The sequence below is a fragment of the Anomaloglossus baeobatrachus genome, chromosome 6 (genome assembly GCF_048569485.1).
Source record: "Anomaloglossus baeobatrachus isolate aAnoBae1 chromosome 6, aAnoBae1.hap1, whole genome shotgun sequence".
Lineage (NCBI taxonomy): Eukaryota > Metazoa > Chordata > Amphibia > Anura > Aromobatidae > Anomaloglossus > Anomaloglossus baeobatrachus.
Genome location: NC_134358.1, coordinates 150,883,292 through 150,901,109, shown reverse-complemented (window position 1 = coordinate 150,901,109; position 17,818 = coordinate 150,883,292). Strand labels below are relative to the sequence as shown.

Below are 17,818 nucleotides of genomic sequence, written 5' to 3'. Positions count from 1 at the left end.
AGAGATCGAAAGTTGGGATTAACACTTCAGCCTTGTGTGGTGAGAGTATGAGAATTACGGTATATGAAATGGAGAGCGCGACGTACAGTGATACAATACCTAGCCCCCCTATATGTTATGTAGATTTCATCCCCCAAACTATTTATATGCACACGTAGAGCTGTCATAGCCAAATCCAGCAATACCTTTACATGGCCAGTCCACTCCTCTATTACTGAGAAATCAGTTTGAATTGATACATAAAAGATAGCTGAAGAGCTATGGTAGATCTTAAGCCTCTGTCACTCCAGCTCTATTCCATGGCGGCTCCTGCTTGACTCATGGCCTCTATTCTGTGTAAGGCTAGGAACGCACTTTGCGTTCACCTACTTGCAGTTCAAGAAGCACCCTTTCTCCCTAACTGATTTGACCAAAGTTGCCTTTTTCTGGAATTTAGCGCTGAAAACGCTTGCGTTTTTGACGCATATTTGATGCGTTTTGAACATCAACACACTGCCTAATAAAGTTTAAACAGTCAAAAAGAATGAAAAAAGAGAAAAAAAAAAAACTATATTAATAGGAAAAATAATGAAAATAGATGTAATTCATAAAATTATAGCGCTAATATACATTTTATTGGAAATATAGCAATAAATGCATATTTTTCATAAATTTAATTGTCGGATTTTGTGTGTGTGTAAAGGGGCATAGCAAATCATTATGTTAATGTCCAAAAACCATGTGTTTTCTGCACATAAAAAGCAGGTAAAACGCAGGAATTTGAAGGAATCTTGGTTTTTGCCATTTCTCATTGACTTCAATGTGAGCAAAACGCTGCAGAAATGGCAAAAACAATTGACATGTTGCTTCTTTGTATACTTTATTAAATTTTAAAAGGTTTACAATAACAGGGGAGGGGGTAATTGAAGTATTTAAAATGCATTCTTAAAAATATTGTTGAAATAACAAAGAAGGGGAAGAGGAAGGGAAGAAAGGGTAGGCTAAAAGTGGATGGGAAGGGGTATTGGAGGGGAAGTGGGAATGGAAGGAGTTAGGGAATATAAAGGGGGAGGAGAAAGGGAAGGAGGAAGACGTTGAGGTAATTCGTTAAGTCAAGCAAGATTATAAACTCATCATCATTTAGCACAGTATATAAACACATTCGGAAATAACATATTGCATTTATATTATTTAGATAATGTCAAGGAACTAATTCAAAACAAGGTTTGCCATGTATTTCTGGGACCAAAGAGACCATCTTATTTTATATCTTTGATAGTTTTTTTCTTTTAACGCAATATTATACTCATATAAATTATGAGCTGAAACCCTGTCTGTCACTTCTGAAATAGATGGGATTCCTTCTTCTCTCCAGTTGGCTGCTAATAAATTCTTAAAGGGAACCAAACATCAGGTTTTTCGTCTATAAGGTGCAGCCAGTGCAGTACTGGCACTATCATGCACAGTGTGTACATACCATCAGGGGGCAGCTCGGGTGTTTAGGCAGTGAAATACAACTTTATAAAGTTTGAAATTTCGTGCACTTTTTGATTGACGTGTGCACCTCTGCAGATAATGTCCAGGCGGGTTATGCAGGAGTTCCCCGCCCCCCCCACCAGCCTGTTCCTCCCTCTCTCCTGATGTCCAGGCGGGTTATGCACGTGTTCCCCGCCCCCCCGCGCCGCCTGTTCCTCCCTCCCTCCCTCTGGCTGTATGTAAATATCTAATCTTCAGAAACATGGCGCCGGAGTGGGCCTCTGCGCATAGCGCTTATCTCCGGCGCCATGTTTCTGAAGCCCCCCGCATTACACAACTTGGTGTCTGAGAGGGCGGCGCATGCGCCCTCGTTTCTTCACAGCCCGTTGTGACCGCGCGCGATTAGAACAGGACAGAACAGCTGACCGGAGGACGCGATTACCTGCTGCTCCTGTATCGTGCCGCCCCAGGACACCGGGCCAACACACCAGCCGGTGTGACATCGCTGTGGCGCCGCCCTCTCAGATACCAAGTTGTGTAATGCGGGGGCTTCAGAAACATGGCGCCGGAGATGAGCGCTATGCGCAGAGACTCACTCCGGCACCATGTTTCTGAAGATTAGATATTTCCATACAGCCAGAGGGAGGGAGGGAGGAACAGGCGGCGCGGGGGGGGGCGGGGAACACGTGCATAACCCACCCGGACATCAGGAGAGAGGGAGGAACAGGCTGGTGGGGGGGGCGGGGAACTCCTGCATAACCCGCCCGGACATTATCTGCAGAGGTGCACACGTCAATCAAAAAGTGCACGAAATTTCAAACTTTATAAAGTTGTATTTCACTGACTAAACACCCGAGCTGCCCACTAATGGTATGTACACACTGTGCATGATAGTGCCAGTACTGCACTGGCTGCAGCTTATACACGAAAATCCTGATGTTTGGTTCCCTTTAATAACTAAGAAAATGTGACAGACAATGTATCTATACTTTTTCTCATATTCTTCTAATCCTATGGAAAGAATAACCAATTCTGGAGTAAGATTTATATCTTTTGTAGTCAATTGCTTTAAGAGGTCTCTGACTTTCTTCCATAAGGGTTTAAGTAAAGGACATCCCCAGAAAATCTGGATAAAGGATCCATTTTTCCTGCAACCTCTCCAACATAGTGGTGAGTTTTCAGCAGAAAACTTGCACAACTTTAGAGGGGTATAGTATAGTACCATCTGGAATACACTTTATAATATGTCTCCTGAAGAGAAGCACAGGTTGCAGTTGCATAAGTTGTTTCCAGAGCTTGTTTCCATATACTTATAGGGAATTCCTTGTGCAAATCTTTCTCCCAATTATTTAGGTTTAGCTTTTTCTCAAATTCATAATCTTCATTTAGCAAGGAATATATATTACTGGTTTTCCAAATAATGTGGTTTAATGGATTATTCAATAAATTTATTAGGGGTTTAGGAAGCTGAAATCTAGGTTTTTTGTTTGTAAGAAAATTTTCTATACGGTACCAAATTTGTTTCTCTTTATTTGGGATGTTGAATTTACTTTGTATGTTTTTGAAGGGCAAGATTTTGTTATTTTCTATTAGGTCGAGAAAATTGTTTATGTTGTATTGTTTACATTTTATTATGTTCATTTTGGGAGTCAGAATTTGTATTGTTTCAATTGGGCAACATTTAATATCCTCCAAAGGTACATTATCTTTCATCAATGTTTTTAATAGGGATTTCCATGCTCATAGTTCTGCTTTACTTGTTTGAAATTTAGTTAATGTTTTTTGTGTGTTTAAAAGTTGGGCCAAAATGATATCTGATTTGGGAATGTTTCGATTATAATATTTTTCTATATGTACCCAACTATTTTTAAATTCGGTAATTAGACTATTTTGGGTCTGTTTAATGAGACTAGTTAAATAATAAGCGTAAATATTCGGTAAACCTAGGCCTCCATTCCTCTTATGTTTACATGAAATGTTTTGGGAAATTCTAGGTTTCTTATTTTGCCAGATGAATAGTGATAACTGAGATTGTAGTTTCTGGATCCAGTGCTTAGGAATTGTTGTTAAACATCGGAATAGGTATAGAATTTTCGGCAAAATAATAGATTTATATGATATAACCTTTCCCATCCATGAAACTTCAGTCATTTTTAAATTTTTCAATTCATTTTGGATGTTGTTTAATAATGGGGTAATGTTCATAGATACAATTTTTTTGGTTGGGTTTGTAATGTATATCCCTAAATATTTCAATTTTTCAGTTTCCCACTTGAAGGCAAATTCCTTCTGAATATAATCTTTTAAATCAGGGTCTATGTTATAACCCAAAATTTGGGACTTAGAATAATTGATTTTATAATATGATACGGCTGAAAAATCATCCAGAATATTAATTGTATTTCTAAGTGACTTTAGTGGGTCAGTTATACTAAGAATTACATCGTCAGCATATAGTGTGATTTTATACTGTTTGTGATTTGTGGAAATACCTTTTATATTTTCTCTTACTCTAATTTTTTCAGCTAGGGGTTCCATCATTAAGGCAAATAATAAAGGAGAGAGTGGGCAGCCCTGTCTGGTTCCATTGCTTATAGAAAAATTACTAGAGAGGAAGTTATTGACGTAGATTTTTGCAGTGGGTTGGGAATAAATTTCTAATATTAATTTTAATATCTTGACAATTAAATCCAAATTTTTTCAAGGTTGCTATCATGTAACCCCAATGGATCATGCTGCTTCTTTGAACACATGGTTTTTGCCACAAAATATGCAAACTAAACGCAGCGTTTAAAAACGCAAAGTGCGGTCAGAAAATCATCATTTTCCATTGACGATCATGGAAAACCAAAACGCATGCATTTTGGCATGAAAACGCTGCAGAAACGCAGGTAAAAACGCAAAGTGCGTTCTCAGCCTGTCAGTCAGGCAGGAGCCGGTGGTGCTGAGCATTGTTTACTGCAGATACTCTTGTAGGTCACTTTATTATACAAGTGAAGAGAAGTGTTTTCAGAGAACAAGATATCTAGAAGCTATCCACAAAGGAATGAAGGGGATATGCTGGTATTCCCGGTGATCTCAGCCACTGCAGACAATATTCCAGCCTGTAAGGTTTGTCTTGTGATTAGAGATGAGCGAACCCGAGGTTCAGTACCAAATACAGACTTTACAAAAAAAAAGTGTGAATTCGCAGTCTACTACGTCTGGGTGTCCGCCTCCAATAGGCGAATACTCCCAAAAATAGGGCATGACAGAGCACACGGTGACTCCGCCTGCACCACTGCAATCCGTGGTTCAGTTGGCGCAAACGTCTGAACCTGTTTTGAGGGAAGTTTGGACAGAAGGCCCGACAGGATCACTGAACGGGGAGAGGAACGCAGTGTGAATGCTGCCTAAGAGGACTGTATCTGCCCACAGCACCTGCCCTGAGTATCTGCCTATACCTGCTGGATACACCAGATCCCCTACACAGAGTTTATACGGTGCGGAAAATTTCAGACCAAAAAGAATCCACAGACATTGCGGATGTCACCATATTATTATTATTATTATTATACTTCATTTGCTAAACATTGAAAACCGCAATAATAATCCACATAAGGCCAAGGCATCACATTGAGTATTTGATCAATATTTTACCTCAGAATTTGTAAGCCAAAACCAGGAGTGGGACAATAAGAGGAAACCCGGGCACCACTTCTGGATTTTTTACGCACTCCTGGTTTATCTCACCAAATACTCAACGCGTGCCCATGGTCTAATAACCAGCATGCTGCAGATGAGGTATCCACACCATGCTTTCATTGCGTGCAGGTTTTCTTCCACAATGTGTGAATCAGATTTTACAAATCCCATTTACTTGTACTGTAAGGTGCTGCAGACTAGCTTTGCGGATTCCGCGACATGTGAATTTGGCCTTATGGTTACAAAAATGTTTTTTGTGTCTCATGTGAGGATATTATGTTTTGTATAAATAAAGAAGTAAATACACATAAAACATTTAAAAGGAAATATTTAATTTAATAATGTAAACTGTGCTGCATAAATGAGTACCGCCACAACAGATTTTTGGGATACCATACTACATAATACTCCCACAAATGTGCGCCATTGATTGCAAATAAGATTTGTTGTTTTGCCCATTCAAAAAAAAAAAAAAAAGTAATTTTCTTAACAAATTAATTCAAGACCGTGTTGCAAAAATGAGTACACCCCAATGAAGGTCTTAGCAGAAAAGCTAAAGTTTAGACTGCAACAATCTAACAAAAATGCAACCACAGGTAAGTAATTACTCATGTCCAGCAGACAGTTGACTAAGAAATGGCATTACTTAAAGGAAACCCCTTCCCATTTCATGCTGTCGGCAATGGCACCAAATGAAAGAGAAATGACCTGAAAAAAATAAGAATTTGTTTACACAAGAAATATGAAGGCTACACGAAGATCAGCAAAGTTTTACTTATCAGTCAGAATTCTGTAGCAAAAATGATACAAAAATTTAACAAAGATAGAATTGCACAGAGACGTCCAGGCCAACCATGGAAGTAAATCCCTAAACAGGAACTTCTACTGAAGAGAAGGGTTGATGAAAATAAACATGCGAGTACACTGCAGTCTAAGCTAAAGTATAAACAAAAATGGGGTCAGTGACAGAATACAGCGTACACTGCAGAAGAATGGCATGCATGGGTGGTCTATGAAGGAAGCCTCTCCTAAAGCCCATGCACAAAAACTCTGTCAACAATTTTCCTGGGCCCATGCTGAAAAACATGAAAAGTACTGAGACTCTGTACTCTGGAGTGATGAGATCAAGAAAAATGTTTTTTGGAACTAATGGCTTCTAAACTGTATGTGATCACAAAGGTAAGACGTACAAATAAAAATGCATGGTGCCTACAGTGAATCATGGTGGTGACAGTATCCTTACATGGGGCTGCATGATGGCTGCTGGTGTTGGGGAGGTATATTTTATTGATGGTATTATGAAATGACAGATGTACTACTCTATATTGAAAGAGAATATCCTATCATCACTCTGTGACCTTGGTAGACATGCACTTTTCCAACATGACATTGATCCAAAACCCACATCTAAGGTAACTATTGCATTTCTGATGGAGAACGGGGTGAAAGTGATTCAGTGGCTAAATATGTCTCCTGATCTGCACCCAACCGAACACCTCTGGGGAATTCTGAAGAGATAAGTTTATCATCACTCTCCATCCAGGCTGTAAAAGAGGTCCTTTTTTGAAGAACCAAAAAAGATAGATGTTGCATTATGTCGCTAACTTGTTCATTCCATGCTTAGAAGACTTGGTGTTATCCGTAAAAATCATGGCGATCATACAGAATACTAAACATAGTAGTTATTGATGTATGGAATATTCATTTGTGCATCAACTAATTTGAGTAAGGCTCTGTGCCCACGTTGCGTATTTGCATGCAGTTACGCTGCATATTGCACTGCAGCGTAACTGCATGCGTCCTGCGTCCCCAGCACAATCTATGAAGATTGTGCATAATCCATGCGCACGTTGCGTTTTAGAACGAAGCGTTTCGGCTGCTGCCAAGACGCTGTGTTCTAAAAAGCAACATGTCACTTCTTTTGTGCGTTTTGGTTGCAATGTCGGTCTCTCTCTCTGTCTGTCTGTCGGTCTCTCTGTCTCCCTGTCGGTCAGTCTCTCTCTCTCTCTCTGTCGGTCTATCCCTCTCCCCCCTCCTCACATACTCACCGATCACTGACCGATCACCGACACGGCGCTGCACGGCGTTCACACTGCTCTGGCAGCTTCTCCTGCTTTTGAAAATGACGGCCGCTCATTATTCAATCTGGTATTCTCTGCTTTCCCCGCCCACCGGCATCTATGATTGGTTGCAGTCAGACACGCCCCCACACTGAGTGACAGCTGTCGCAATGCAACCAATCACAGCCCACACACTGGGTCTATGTAGTGCAGTAAAATAAATAAAAAAATTTAAAAAAAAACGACGTGCGGTGCCCCACAATTTTGATACCAGCCAAGATAAAGCCATACAGCTGGAGGCTGGTATTCTCAGGATGGGGAGCCCCACGTTATGGGGAGCCCCCCAGCCTAAAAATATCAGCCAGCAGCCGCCCGAAATTGCCGCATCGATTAGATGCAACAGTCCTGGGGCTCATCCAGAATTGCCCTGCTGCGGTGGCAATCTGGGTAATAAGGAGTTAATGGCAGCCCATAGCTGCCACTAAGTCCTAGGTTAATCACTGCAGGCGTCTATGAGACACCCACAATGATTAACCTTTAAGTGTGAAAGTAAATAAACACATACACCCAAAAAAATCCTTTATTTGAAATAAAAGACAAAAAACACCCTCTTTCACCACTTTATTAAAATCCCCAAACACCCCTCCAGGTCCGGCGTAATCCTCACGAGGTCCCACGACACATCCAGCTCTGCTACATGAAGCTGACAGGAGCGGCTGTAGAACACCGCCGCTCCTGTCAGCTCCACGCAGCTACTGAAGTGAGTCGCACTGTCAGCAAAGACGTCACTCAGGTTACCCGCGGCCACAGGTCTCAGGTGGAGGACTCGAGCTGGCCGCGGGTAACCTGAGTGAAAGCACAGCTGATCGCGCGGCTCACTGAAGTCACTCAGGAGATTTGCAGTCACCGGTGAGCCCTTCACCTGTGATCGCAAATCAAGCCGCGGCACACGAACAGAGCTGTGCGATCACAATGAAGTCGGGTGAGGTTCATCCGAGTTCATTCTGATCGTGCGGCTCTGTTTCGCAGCCAGCCATGCTCTTTTTGACAGTGCGGTCCCACTCGGCTCTGCTGCAAGTCTATGGGGATGCAGCAGAGCCGAGTGGGACTGCACTGTCAAAAATGTGCGTTCTGGAAGCATCCACAACGCATGAATTCAGCAGGAATTCTGCAGTTACAATGAGTCTCAGAACGCAGCTTTTCGGCTGCGTTCTGAGACGCACATGCACGCTGTGTAATAGAACGCAACGTGGGCACATAGCCTAAAACTGAAGATTTTGTAATGAAACTTATATTTATTAACTTTACTTTCATGATATTGGCTAAAACAAAATCTTCTATGAAACTTAAGGGTACTTTACATGTTGTGACATCGCTACCGATATATCGTCGGGGTCACGTCGTTAGTGACGCACATCCGGCGCCGGTAGCAACATCGTAGCATGTGACACAAATGAGCGACGATCAATGAGCACAAAAACGTGAAAAATCGTTGCTTGTTGACACGTTGTTCATTTCCTTAATAGTGCTGCTGCTGCAGGTACGATGTTGTTTGTCGTTCCTGCAGCAGCACACATCGCTATGTGTGACACCACAGGAACGACGAACACCTCCTTACCTGCCTCCACTGGCAATGAGGAAGGAAGGAGGTGGGCGGGATGTTACGTCCCGCTCATCTCCACCCCTCCGCTTCTATTGGCCGGCAGCTTAGTGACACCGAATGCACCTCCCCCTTGAAGGAGGGATTGTTCGACGGTCACAGCGATGTCGCTGACAAGGTATGTGCGTGTGACGCTGCCGCGATACTGTTCGCTACGGCAGCGATCACCAAATGTCGCACATACGACGGGGGCGGGGACTATCGCACTCGACATTGCTAGCAATTGCTAGCGATGTCGCAGCGTGTAAAGCACCCTTCAGTCTTGCCAAAATGTATATTGTTCTAGTGTTCATTGAGATATTGGTTAAAATCATTATTTTCAAAGGGGATGTACTCATTTATGCCAAGCATACATATACAGGATATATATATATATATATATGTATGTATATATATATATATATATATATATATATATATATAAATAAAAGCCCCAAATATTGTCGGGATAACTTATGCCTTCACGGTATAAACTTTGTACAGGTCATTTGGAAACATAATATAAAAGGTGGGTATGAATGGAAACAAATTTGAAGAATTGTGAGTTTCTGAACCTATGAAACTAAATTACCAAAATTAAACATTTAAAATTGTTTAGGCCAAAAGTAGAAATAGAAACTGCAGCATTAGACAGTCACCGGCGGATGTGTAACTGAGCGTAATGCATCCAGTCATTGCTCAGTCAAGCATGGGGGATCTCAGAGGTGCAGCTAGATTTACTACCATGGAGCTGTCAGTCAGGGAGACATTAAAGGGGGATTCCGGTGAAAAGAAGTTATTACACAGTAACTTATTTTTTTGGGCGCTGTTTGTGGATCTCAATAAATTTGTTTTACATAAAGAAGGCCTCGTACAGCCACATTAATGAGAGAACACAAACGCTAAAATGCTGAGGCTAATCATGAAAAAACAGATATTTGGTCATTATGGTTTACCTGCTTTTTCATTGCTTAAAGTCAGATGCGTTTTGAATACAAAGACACTGCTAAATAAAGTTTAAACATTCAAACACTATGAAAAAAACGGTAAAAAATGATAACAAATATCAAGATAATTAGCAATCAAAAAAAAAATCGCTTTTTTTAATTAAAATGATACGTTTGTGATAATAATTATGCATAAAATTACATTTATTTATGGATTTTCTTAAAAATAATTGTCGGACTATGTGTGTGTGTAAAGGGACATATCATGCCATTAATATTTTGTCAAAAACGCATGCAATTAATTGGTCGAAAAAGCATGTTTTCAGCATCAAAAAAGCAGGTAAGGCCGGTTTCACACATCCGGCTTTTTGCCGTTTTACCGGATCCGGCGCTCTCCCGTACAGATAATACAGTACAATGACAGCGCTGTAACTTCCGGGTCACATGCGCCGGTCACATGACAGCATGTGACCGGCGCTTGTTGCTCTGTCATTGTACTGTATTAACTGTACGGGAGAGCGCCGGATCCGGCAAAACGGCAAAAAGCCGGATGTGTGAAACCGGCCTAAAACGCTAGTTTTTTGATGTTGCTTGCGTTTTTAATTCTCATTGACTTCAATGTTAGCAAAACGCTGCCCAAATGGCAAAAACAATTGACATGCTGCTTCTTTAAACGCTGAGTTTTTGCCCAAAAATATGCAAATTAAACGCTGCGTTTTTAACAGCAAAGTGCGGACAGGAAATCCCCATTTCCCATAGACTTTGCTTGAAAATCAAAACGCATGCCTTTTGGCATGAAAACGCTGCAGTTCAAAACGCTGCGAAAACGCAGGTAAAAACGCAAAGTGCGGACACAGCCTAACAGTGTCATCCGTGTTTTGGATCAGTGTATCATCTGTATTCCGTATCCGTGTATCATACGTGTTTTGGGTCTGTGTGTCATCCATGTTTTGGATCCGTGTGTCATCCATGTTTTGGATCCGTGTCATGTGTGTTTTGGATCCGTGTGTCATCCATGTGACATATGGTTGTCATCCATGTTTTGGATCCATGTGTCATCCGTGTGTCCACTTTTACCATTCTTGTGGCATCTGTGTTTTTCTGTATGGTTCAAGAAAGAATGAAATTGCCAAGCTTCTCCCTTACTTTGCAATGTTAAACATGGGCAGCACACAGATGCCAATCATTTGCTGAACGGGTTTGTCGCTGACCCTATAGACTTGTAGTGGCCCTTTTCCTCCCTGCTGCTGCCGCTGCTGCTGCTAAAAAACAGACGTGTGAAGAACACCATATGTTACAATCGGTACATGTGGTATCCATGAAAAAAAACAGGTACTACATGTACTGGAAACAAGGACGTGTGAAAAAGGTCTACTGAGTCACTGATCACTGGGGTCCGATCATTGGGAGCCCCATGAATCCCAAGAGCAAGGCTCTGAAACATGGGAACTGGACTCTGCAGCTGGTCTTGAGTGGCCTGGAGGCGCACCTTGACCTCGGCTCCATTCATTGTCTACAGGACTCCTGCAGAAAGCACAGCGCTCCGCTATTTCTGACAGTACCTTTGTCAATGATTGGAGCAGAGGATGAACATGCGGAGCTCTGCAGAGCCTCTCAGGACACTGCCCCAGTAATCAGTAAGGCGTCCGGTATATTTGGACTGGGAATACATTTTGGAGTCTAGATGGCTTTCCAGGTTTTAAAAAAATGTATTGAAAATATTTTAAAAAAAAGCTGTAGACAAAAATCAAACAAAGCAATCTGCTCGCTGACGCTCTGGGCTCCTCCAGGTCTGTGTTCTCAGGTGGCCATCGCATCACCCGTGCCGCAGTCACTGGCATCGGCGCCCATTGCTGATACCAGGACTATGGCCCATGACCCAGGAGGCCACTGATGGCTGCAGGGGTCACATGAAGGCTCCTTGTAATCAGAGAGCAGGAGGACCGCAGGGGCGTCAGCGCTGATCTGCATGGAGACAAGAGCCAAATAAGGTTTCTTTTGTGAAAGGCCTAAATTATGTCTTGCAGATACCCACGCGCAGGGTAAATTGGCATATTATAGGGGGCACACAGCAGGCATTTAGCTGTAAGTTACCCTCTTTTCATATTACAGATGCCCCTGCTGTACCTGCACCAATTAGAGGTTATTTCTGCCCTTCTGGTCTGCTCCCGTCCCGGGCCGGGGTGGCAGGGGTGCAGAAGGTACTCTTACCCCCTAAGCTTCAGTCCCACCGTCACATGACCAGACTGTGGCCTATATGTGCAGTGTCTGGCCACAGAAGCGCAGGACCATCACCTCTACATTCCTCAGACCGATCGTCATTTTGGTACCCAATACCCAGGCCGACTGCAGACCCAACGCCACCAAACACAAAGCCAGAACTTGCCGTTTACCAATAATCTACCGCTGACTAGTTTGCCATATAATGCCAGCAATGCCACATCCTGCACCTACTGGGCATATATCATACAGAATACTGAGCCCACGTCCCAGAGGCAGACATCACCTGGGTACAGACAGCAGCATGGCACAGCCGGCTGACAGTGCCCGCTCACTGCACGTCACAAATGACGGCCCTGGCACGTCTGAACCCTTGTCTTATTCCTTACAAGAACATGGCAGTTTCACAGAAAATGGCACGACTCTGTGCCCGCACTGGCACCGCTGACAGGAGCAGTGTCCAAGTGCCCAGTAATATCCAGGTGCCAGCAGCAGCCCCTGCCGTGACCTATAGACAGTGCTATATATAGCAGAACATGCAGGCTGCGGGCACACACCGGTCTGTGCATGCAGTATGTCTGTATACATGTGTGCACTCACCGCTCTCCAGCCGGACCAGCTGCAGGTACACACAGGGGCATACATGGGGCACATACAGGGGGCATACACCAGCTGTAAGCATGCAGTGTGTCTGTATACATGTGTGCACTCACCGCTCTACAGCCAGACCAGCTGCAGGTACACACAGGGGCATACATGGGGCACATACCGGCTCTGTGCATGCAGTGTATGTGTATACATGTGTGCACTCACCGCTCTCCAGCCGGACCAGCTGCAGGTACACACAGGGGCATACATGGGGCACATACAGGGGGCATACACCAGCTGTAAGCATGCAGTGTGTCTGTATACATGTGTGCACTCACCGCTCTACAGCCAGACCAGCTGCAGGTACACACAGGGGCATACATGGGGCACATACCGGCTCTGTGCATGCAGTGTATGTGTATACATGTGTGCACTCACCGCTCTCCAGCCGGACCAGCTGCAGGTACACACAGGGGCATACATGGGGCACACACAGGGGGCACACACCAGCTGTAAGCATGCAGTCTATGTGTATACATGCGGCACTCACCGCTCTCCAAGTGGACAACCTGTGGGCACACACAGGGGACACATACATACAGAGGGCATACACAGAGGGCACACACCAGCTGTATGCATGCAGTGTATGTGTATACATGTGTGCACTCACCGCTCTCCAGCCGGACCAGCTGCAGGTACACACAGGGGCATACATGGGGCACACACAGGGGGCACACACCAGCTGTAAGCATGCAGTCTATGTGTATACATGCGGCACTCACCGCTCTCCAAGTGGACAACCTGTGGGCACACACACAGGGGACACATACATACAGAGGGCATACATGGGGCACCCACTAGCTGTACACATGAAGTCTATGTGTGTACATGCGGCACTCACCGCTGTTGAGCAAGACGACCTACGGGCACACACATAAAATAAAAATACAGCAGCTGTAAAAATACAGCAGCTGTATGCATGCAGTCTGTGTGTATATCTATGTATACATGAGCACTCACCGCTCTCCAGCTGCACGATATGCAGGCACACACCGGGGCCATACATGGGCACATACATGGGCACACACCGGCTCTGTGCATGCAGTCTATGTGTATACATGAGCATTCACCGCTCTCCAGCCGGACAAGCAGCAGGCACACACACAGGGGGCATATATGGGGGCACATTCATGGGCACACACCAGCTGTATGCATGCAGTTTATGTGTATATATGTGGCACTCACAGCTCTCCAGCCAGATGACCTGTGGGCACACACAGGGGGCATACACCGGCTCTGTGCATGCAGTCTATGTGTATATCTGTGTATACATGGGCACTCACCGCTCTCCAGCCAGACAAGCTGCAGGCACACACACCAGGGGGCATACATGGGCACACACCGGCTCTGTGCATGCAGTTTATGTGTATATCTGTGTATACATGAGCACTCACCGCTCTCCAGCCGGACAAGCAGCAGGCACACACATAGGGGGCATATATGGGGGCACATACATGGGCACACACCGGCTGTATGCATGCAGTTTATGTGTATATATGCGGCACTCACCGCTCTCCAGCCGGACCAGCTGCAGGCACACAGGGGGCATACATGAGGGCACATACATGGGCACACACCGGTCTGTGCATGCGGTCTATGTGTATACATGGGCACTCACCGCTCTCCAGCCGGACCAGCTGCAGGCACACACAGGGGCATACATGGGGCACACACAGGGGGCACACACCAGCTGTATGCATGCAGTCTATGTGTATACATGCGGCACTCACCGCTCTCCAGCCGGACGAGCTGCAGGCACACAGGGGCATACATGAGGGCACATACATGGGCACACACCGGCTCTGTGCATGCAGTCTATGTGTATACATGGGCACACACCGGCTCTGTGCATGCAGTCTATGTGTATACATGGGCACACACCGGCTCTGTGCATGCAGTCTATGTGTATACATGGGCACACACCGGCTCTGTGCATGCAGTCTATGTGTATACATGGGCACACACCGGCTCTGTGCATGCAGTCTATGTGTATACATGGGCACACACCGGCTCTGTGCATGCAGTCTATGTGTATACATGGGCACACACCGGCTCTGTGCATGCAGTCTATGTGTATACATGGGCACACACCGGCTCTGTGCATGCAGTCTATGTGTATACATGGGCACACACCGGCTCTGTGCATGCAGTCTATGTGTATACATGGGCACACACCGGCTCTGTGCATGCAGTCTATGTGTATACATGGGCACACACCGGCTCTGTGCATGCAGTCTATGTGTATACATGGGCACACACCGGCTCTGTGCATGCAGTCTATGTGTATACATGGGCACACACCGGCTCTGTGCATGCAGTCTGTGTGTATACATGGGCACTCACCGCTCTCCAGCCAGACAAGCAGCAGGCACACACAGGGGGCATACATGAGGGCACATACATGGGCACACACCGGTCTGTGCATGCAGTCTATGTGTATACATGGGCACACACCGGCTCTGTGCATGCAGTCTGTGTGTATACATGGGCACTCACCGCTCTCCAGCCAGACAAGCAGCAGGCACACACAGGGGGCATACATGAGGGCACATACATGGGCACACACCGGTCTGTGCATGCAGTCTATGTGTATACATGGGCACACACCGGCTCTGTGCATGCAGTCTGTGTGTATACATGGGCACTCACCGCTCTCCAGCCAGACAAGCAGCAGGCACACACAGGGGGCATACATGAGGGCACATACATGGGCACACACCGGTCTGTGCATGCAGTCTATGTGTATACATGGGCACACACCGGCTCTGTGCATGCAGTCTGTGTGTATACATGGGCACTCACCGCTCTCCAGCCAGACAAGCAGCAGGCACACACAGGGGGCATACATGAGGGCACATACATGGGCACACACCGGTCTGTGCATGCAGTCTATGTGTATACATGGGCACACACCGGTCTGTGCATGCAGTCTATGTGTATACATGGGCACACACCGGTCTGTGCATGCAGTCTATGTGTATACATGGGCACACACCGGCTCTGTGCATGCAGTCTGTGTGTATACATGGGCACTCACCGCTCTCCAGCCAGACAAGCAGCAGGCACACACAGGGGGCATACATGAGGGCACATACATGGGCACACACCGGTCTGTGCATGCAGTCTATGTGTATACATGGGCACACACCGGCTCTGTGCATGCAGTCTGTGTGTATACATGGGCACTCACCGCTCTCCAGCCAGACAAGCAGCAGGCACACACAGGGGGCATACATGAGGGCACATACATGGGCACACACCGGTCTGTGCATGCAGTCTATGTGTATACATGGGCACACACCGGCTCTGTGCATGCAGTCTGTGTGTATACATGGGCACTCACCGCTCTCCAGCCGGACCAGCTGCGGCAGCCGGTAATTGCTGACCAGCAAGTCCAAGGGGAACGAGGCCGAGCTCCACTTCACATCCTTCAGTGAGGGGGCCGCCAGCTCCATGTTCTTCCCCCGGCCCCGGACAGGGGGACACAGCAGGACTGGGGGCTCCAGGGGGCTGGTCTAGTGCACCGTCCTCAGCCGCTCGGGGTCATGCTGCTGCCCGCGGTTGTGCCCGCTCCTCTCCTGCTCGGTGCCCGTTCTTGTCCCGGCCACTTTGGCTCCAGTTGCTGCTGTGGTTGTTGCTCCCTCCTGCGGGGACTAGAATACACCATACCCGCGCTGACTAATCAACAGGGTGTGCGGCTCCGGGAGACGCCTCCTCCCCTGCCCAAATCCTACTGCAAGGGGACACTTCCTGACATCCACAGGCGGCTGCGGGAGCGGGAGGCAGCGACCGAGCCCGCCACCTAGCGGTGAGAAGGAGGACTGCAGCGCCATTCATGAAGAGCGCTCAATGGCAGCGCTGGAGAGCACAGTACACATGGTATATACGTATCTGTAAACTGATATATACTGTACAATGTCCTACATAATGATCTACTGATCCATATACTGATCTATATTCTGTACAGTGTCCTATATGCTGATCTACTCATCTATATACTGTACAGTGAGTCCTTTATATTGATCTATTCATCTGTATACTGATGTATATACTGTACAGTAGTGTCCTATTTACTGATCTACTCATCTACAGTATATACTGATCTATATACCTTACAGTGTGTCCTATATACTGATCTATATATTGTACAGTGTGTCCTATATACTGATCTATACATTGTGCAATGTCCTTTATACTGATATATTCATCTATATATTGATCTATATACTGTACAGTGTGTTCTATATACTGATCTACTCATCTATTTACTCATCTATATACTGTACAGTGACTCCTTTATACTGACCTATTCATCTGTATACTGATGTATATACTGTACAGTATAGTGTCCTATATACTTATGTATATACTGTACAGTGTGCTATATACTGATCTACTCATCTATATACTGATCTATATACTATACAGTGTCCTATATACTGATCTATATACTGTAGAGTGTGTCTTATATACTGATCTACTCATCTATCTATATACTGATCTATATATTGTGCAGTATCCTATATACTGATCTATATATTGTGCAGTGTCCTATATACTGATCTACTCATCTATATACTGATCTATATATTGTGCAGTATCCTATGTACTGATATACTCATCTATATACTGATCTATATATTGTGCAATGTCCTATATACTGATATACTCATCGATATACTGATCTACATACTGTGTACATTGTGTCCCGCATAGTGATCTACTCATCTATTTACTGATCTATATACTGCACAGGAGGTTCTGCAAATTGATCTGTATGCTAAACTATATTCAGATCCATATATTGCTCAGGGCAATATTGCACATACTACACAGGACAACCTCCATACGACCTATATATAATGTATATACTGATCCACAAACCCAATACCAAATAAGTTGGGAGTGGGACACTGTGTAAAATGTGTAAAAGAAAACGAGTGCAATGGCAGTTGTGTATTAAGAAGTGTGGGGTGGGTGGGGGGCTGATACAGTTCCAAGGTGCCTACCAAGTGGCGAAACTTTGGTCTCACCAAAGTGGGATTCGGCCATTCTGATCCACCTGTGAAGCTCAGAGAAAGTGTAAAACACTGGCTCCCCGAATTCAATTGTGGTCGAGTCTTTCAGGCGTGAGTACAATTGATGACCTGACCTCCAGCACTTCT

The 17,818-nt window shown here is 45.1% G+C and overlaps 1 protein-coding gene across 2 annotated transcripts in view; it reads right to left on the bottom strand.

Annotated features, from left to right (window-relative positions):
• The window catches only part of GAREM1 (GRB2 associated regulator of MAPK1 subtype 1), a 172,106-nt gene that overhangs the window by 147,588 nt on the left and 6,700 nt on the right, over positions 1 to 17,818 (bottom strand). The window contains exon 1 of one of the 2 annotated variants that reach the window (XM_075353319.1): positions 15,997 to 16,408. The exons of the other annotated variant lie outside the window; for it this stretch is intronic. Coding sequence (XP_075209434.1) covers positions 15,997 to 16,108 — 112 coding nt within the window. The 5' untranslated portion in view covers positions 16,109 to 16,408. Of the gene's footprint in view, positions 1 to 15,996; positions 16,409 to 17,818 lie in introns of those variants that run through there. 2 annotated transcript variants of the gene reach the window in all.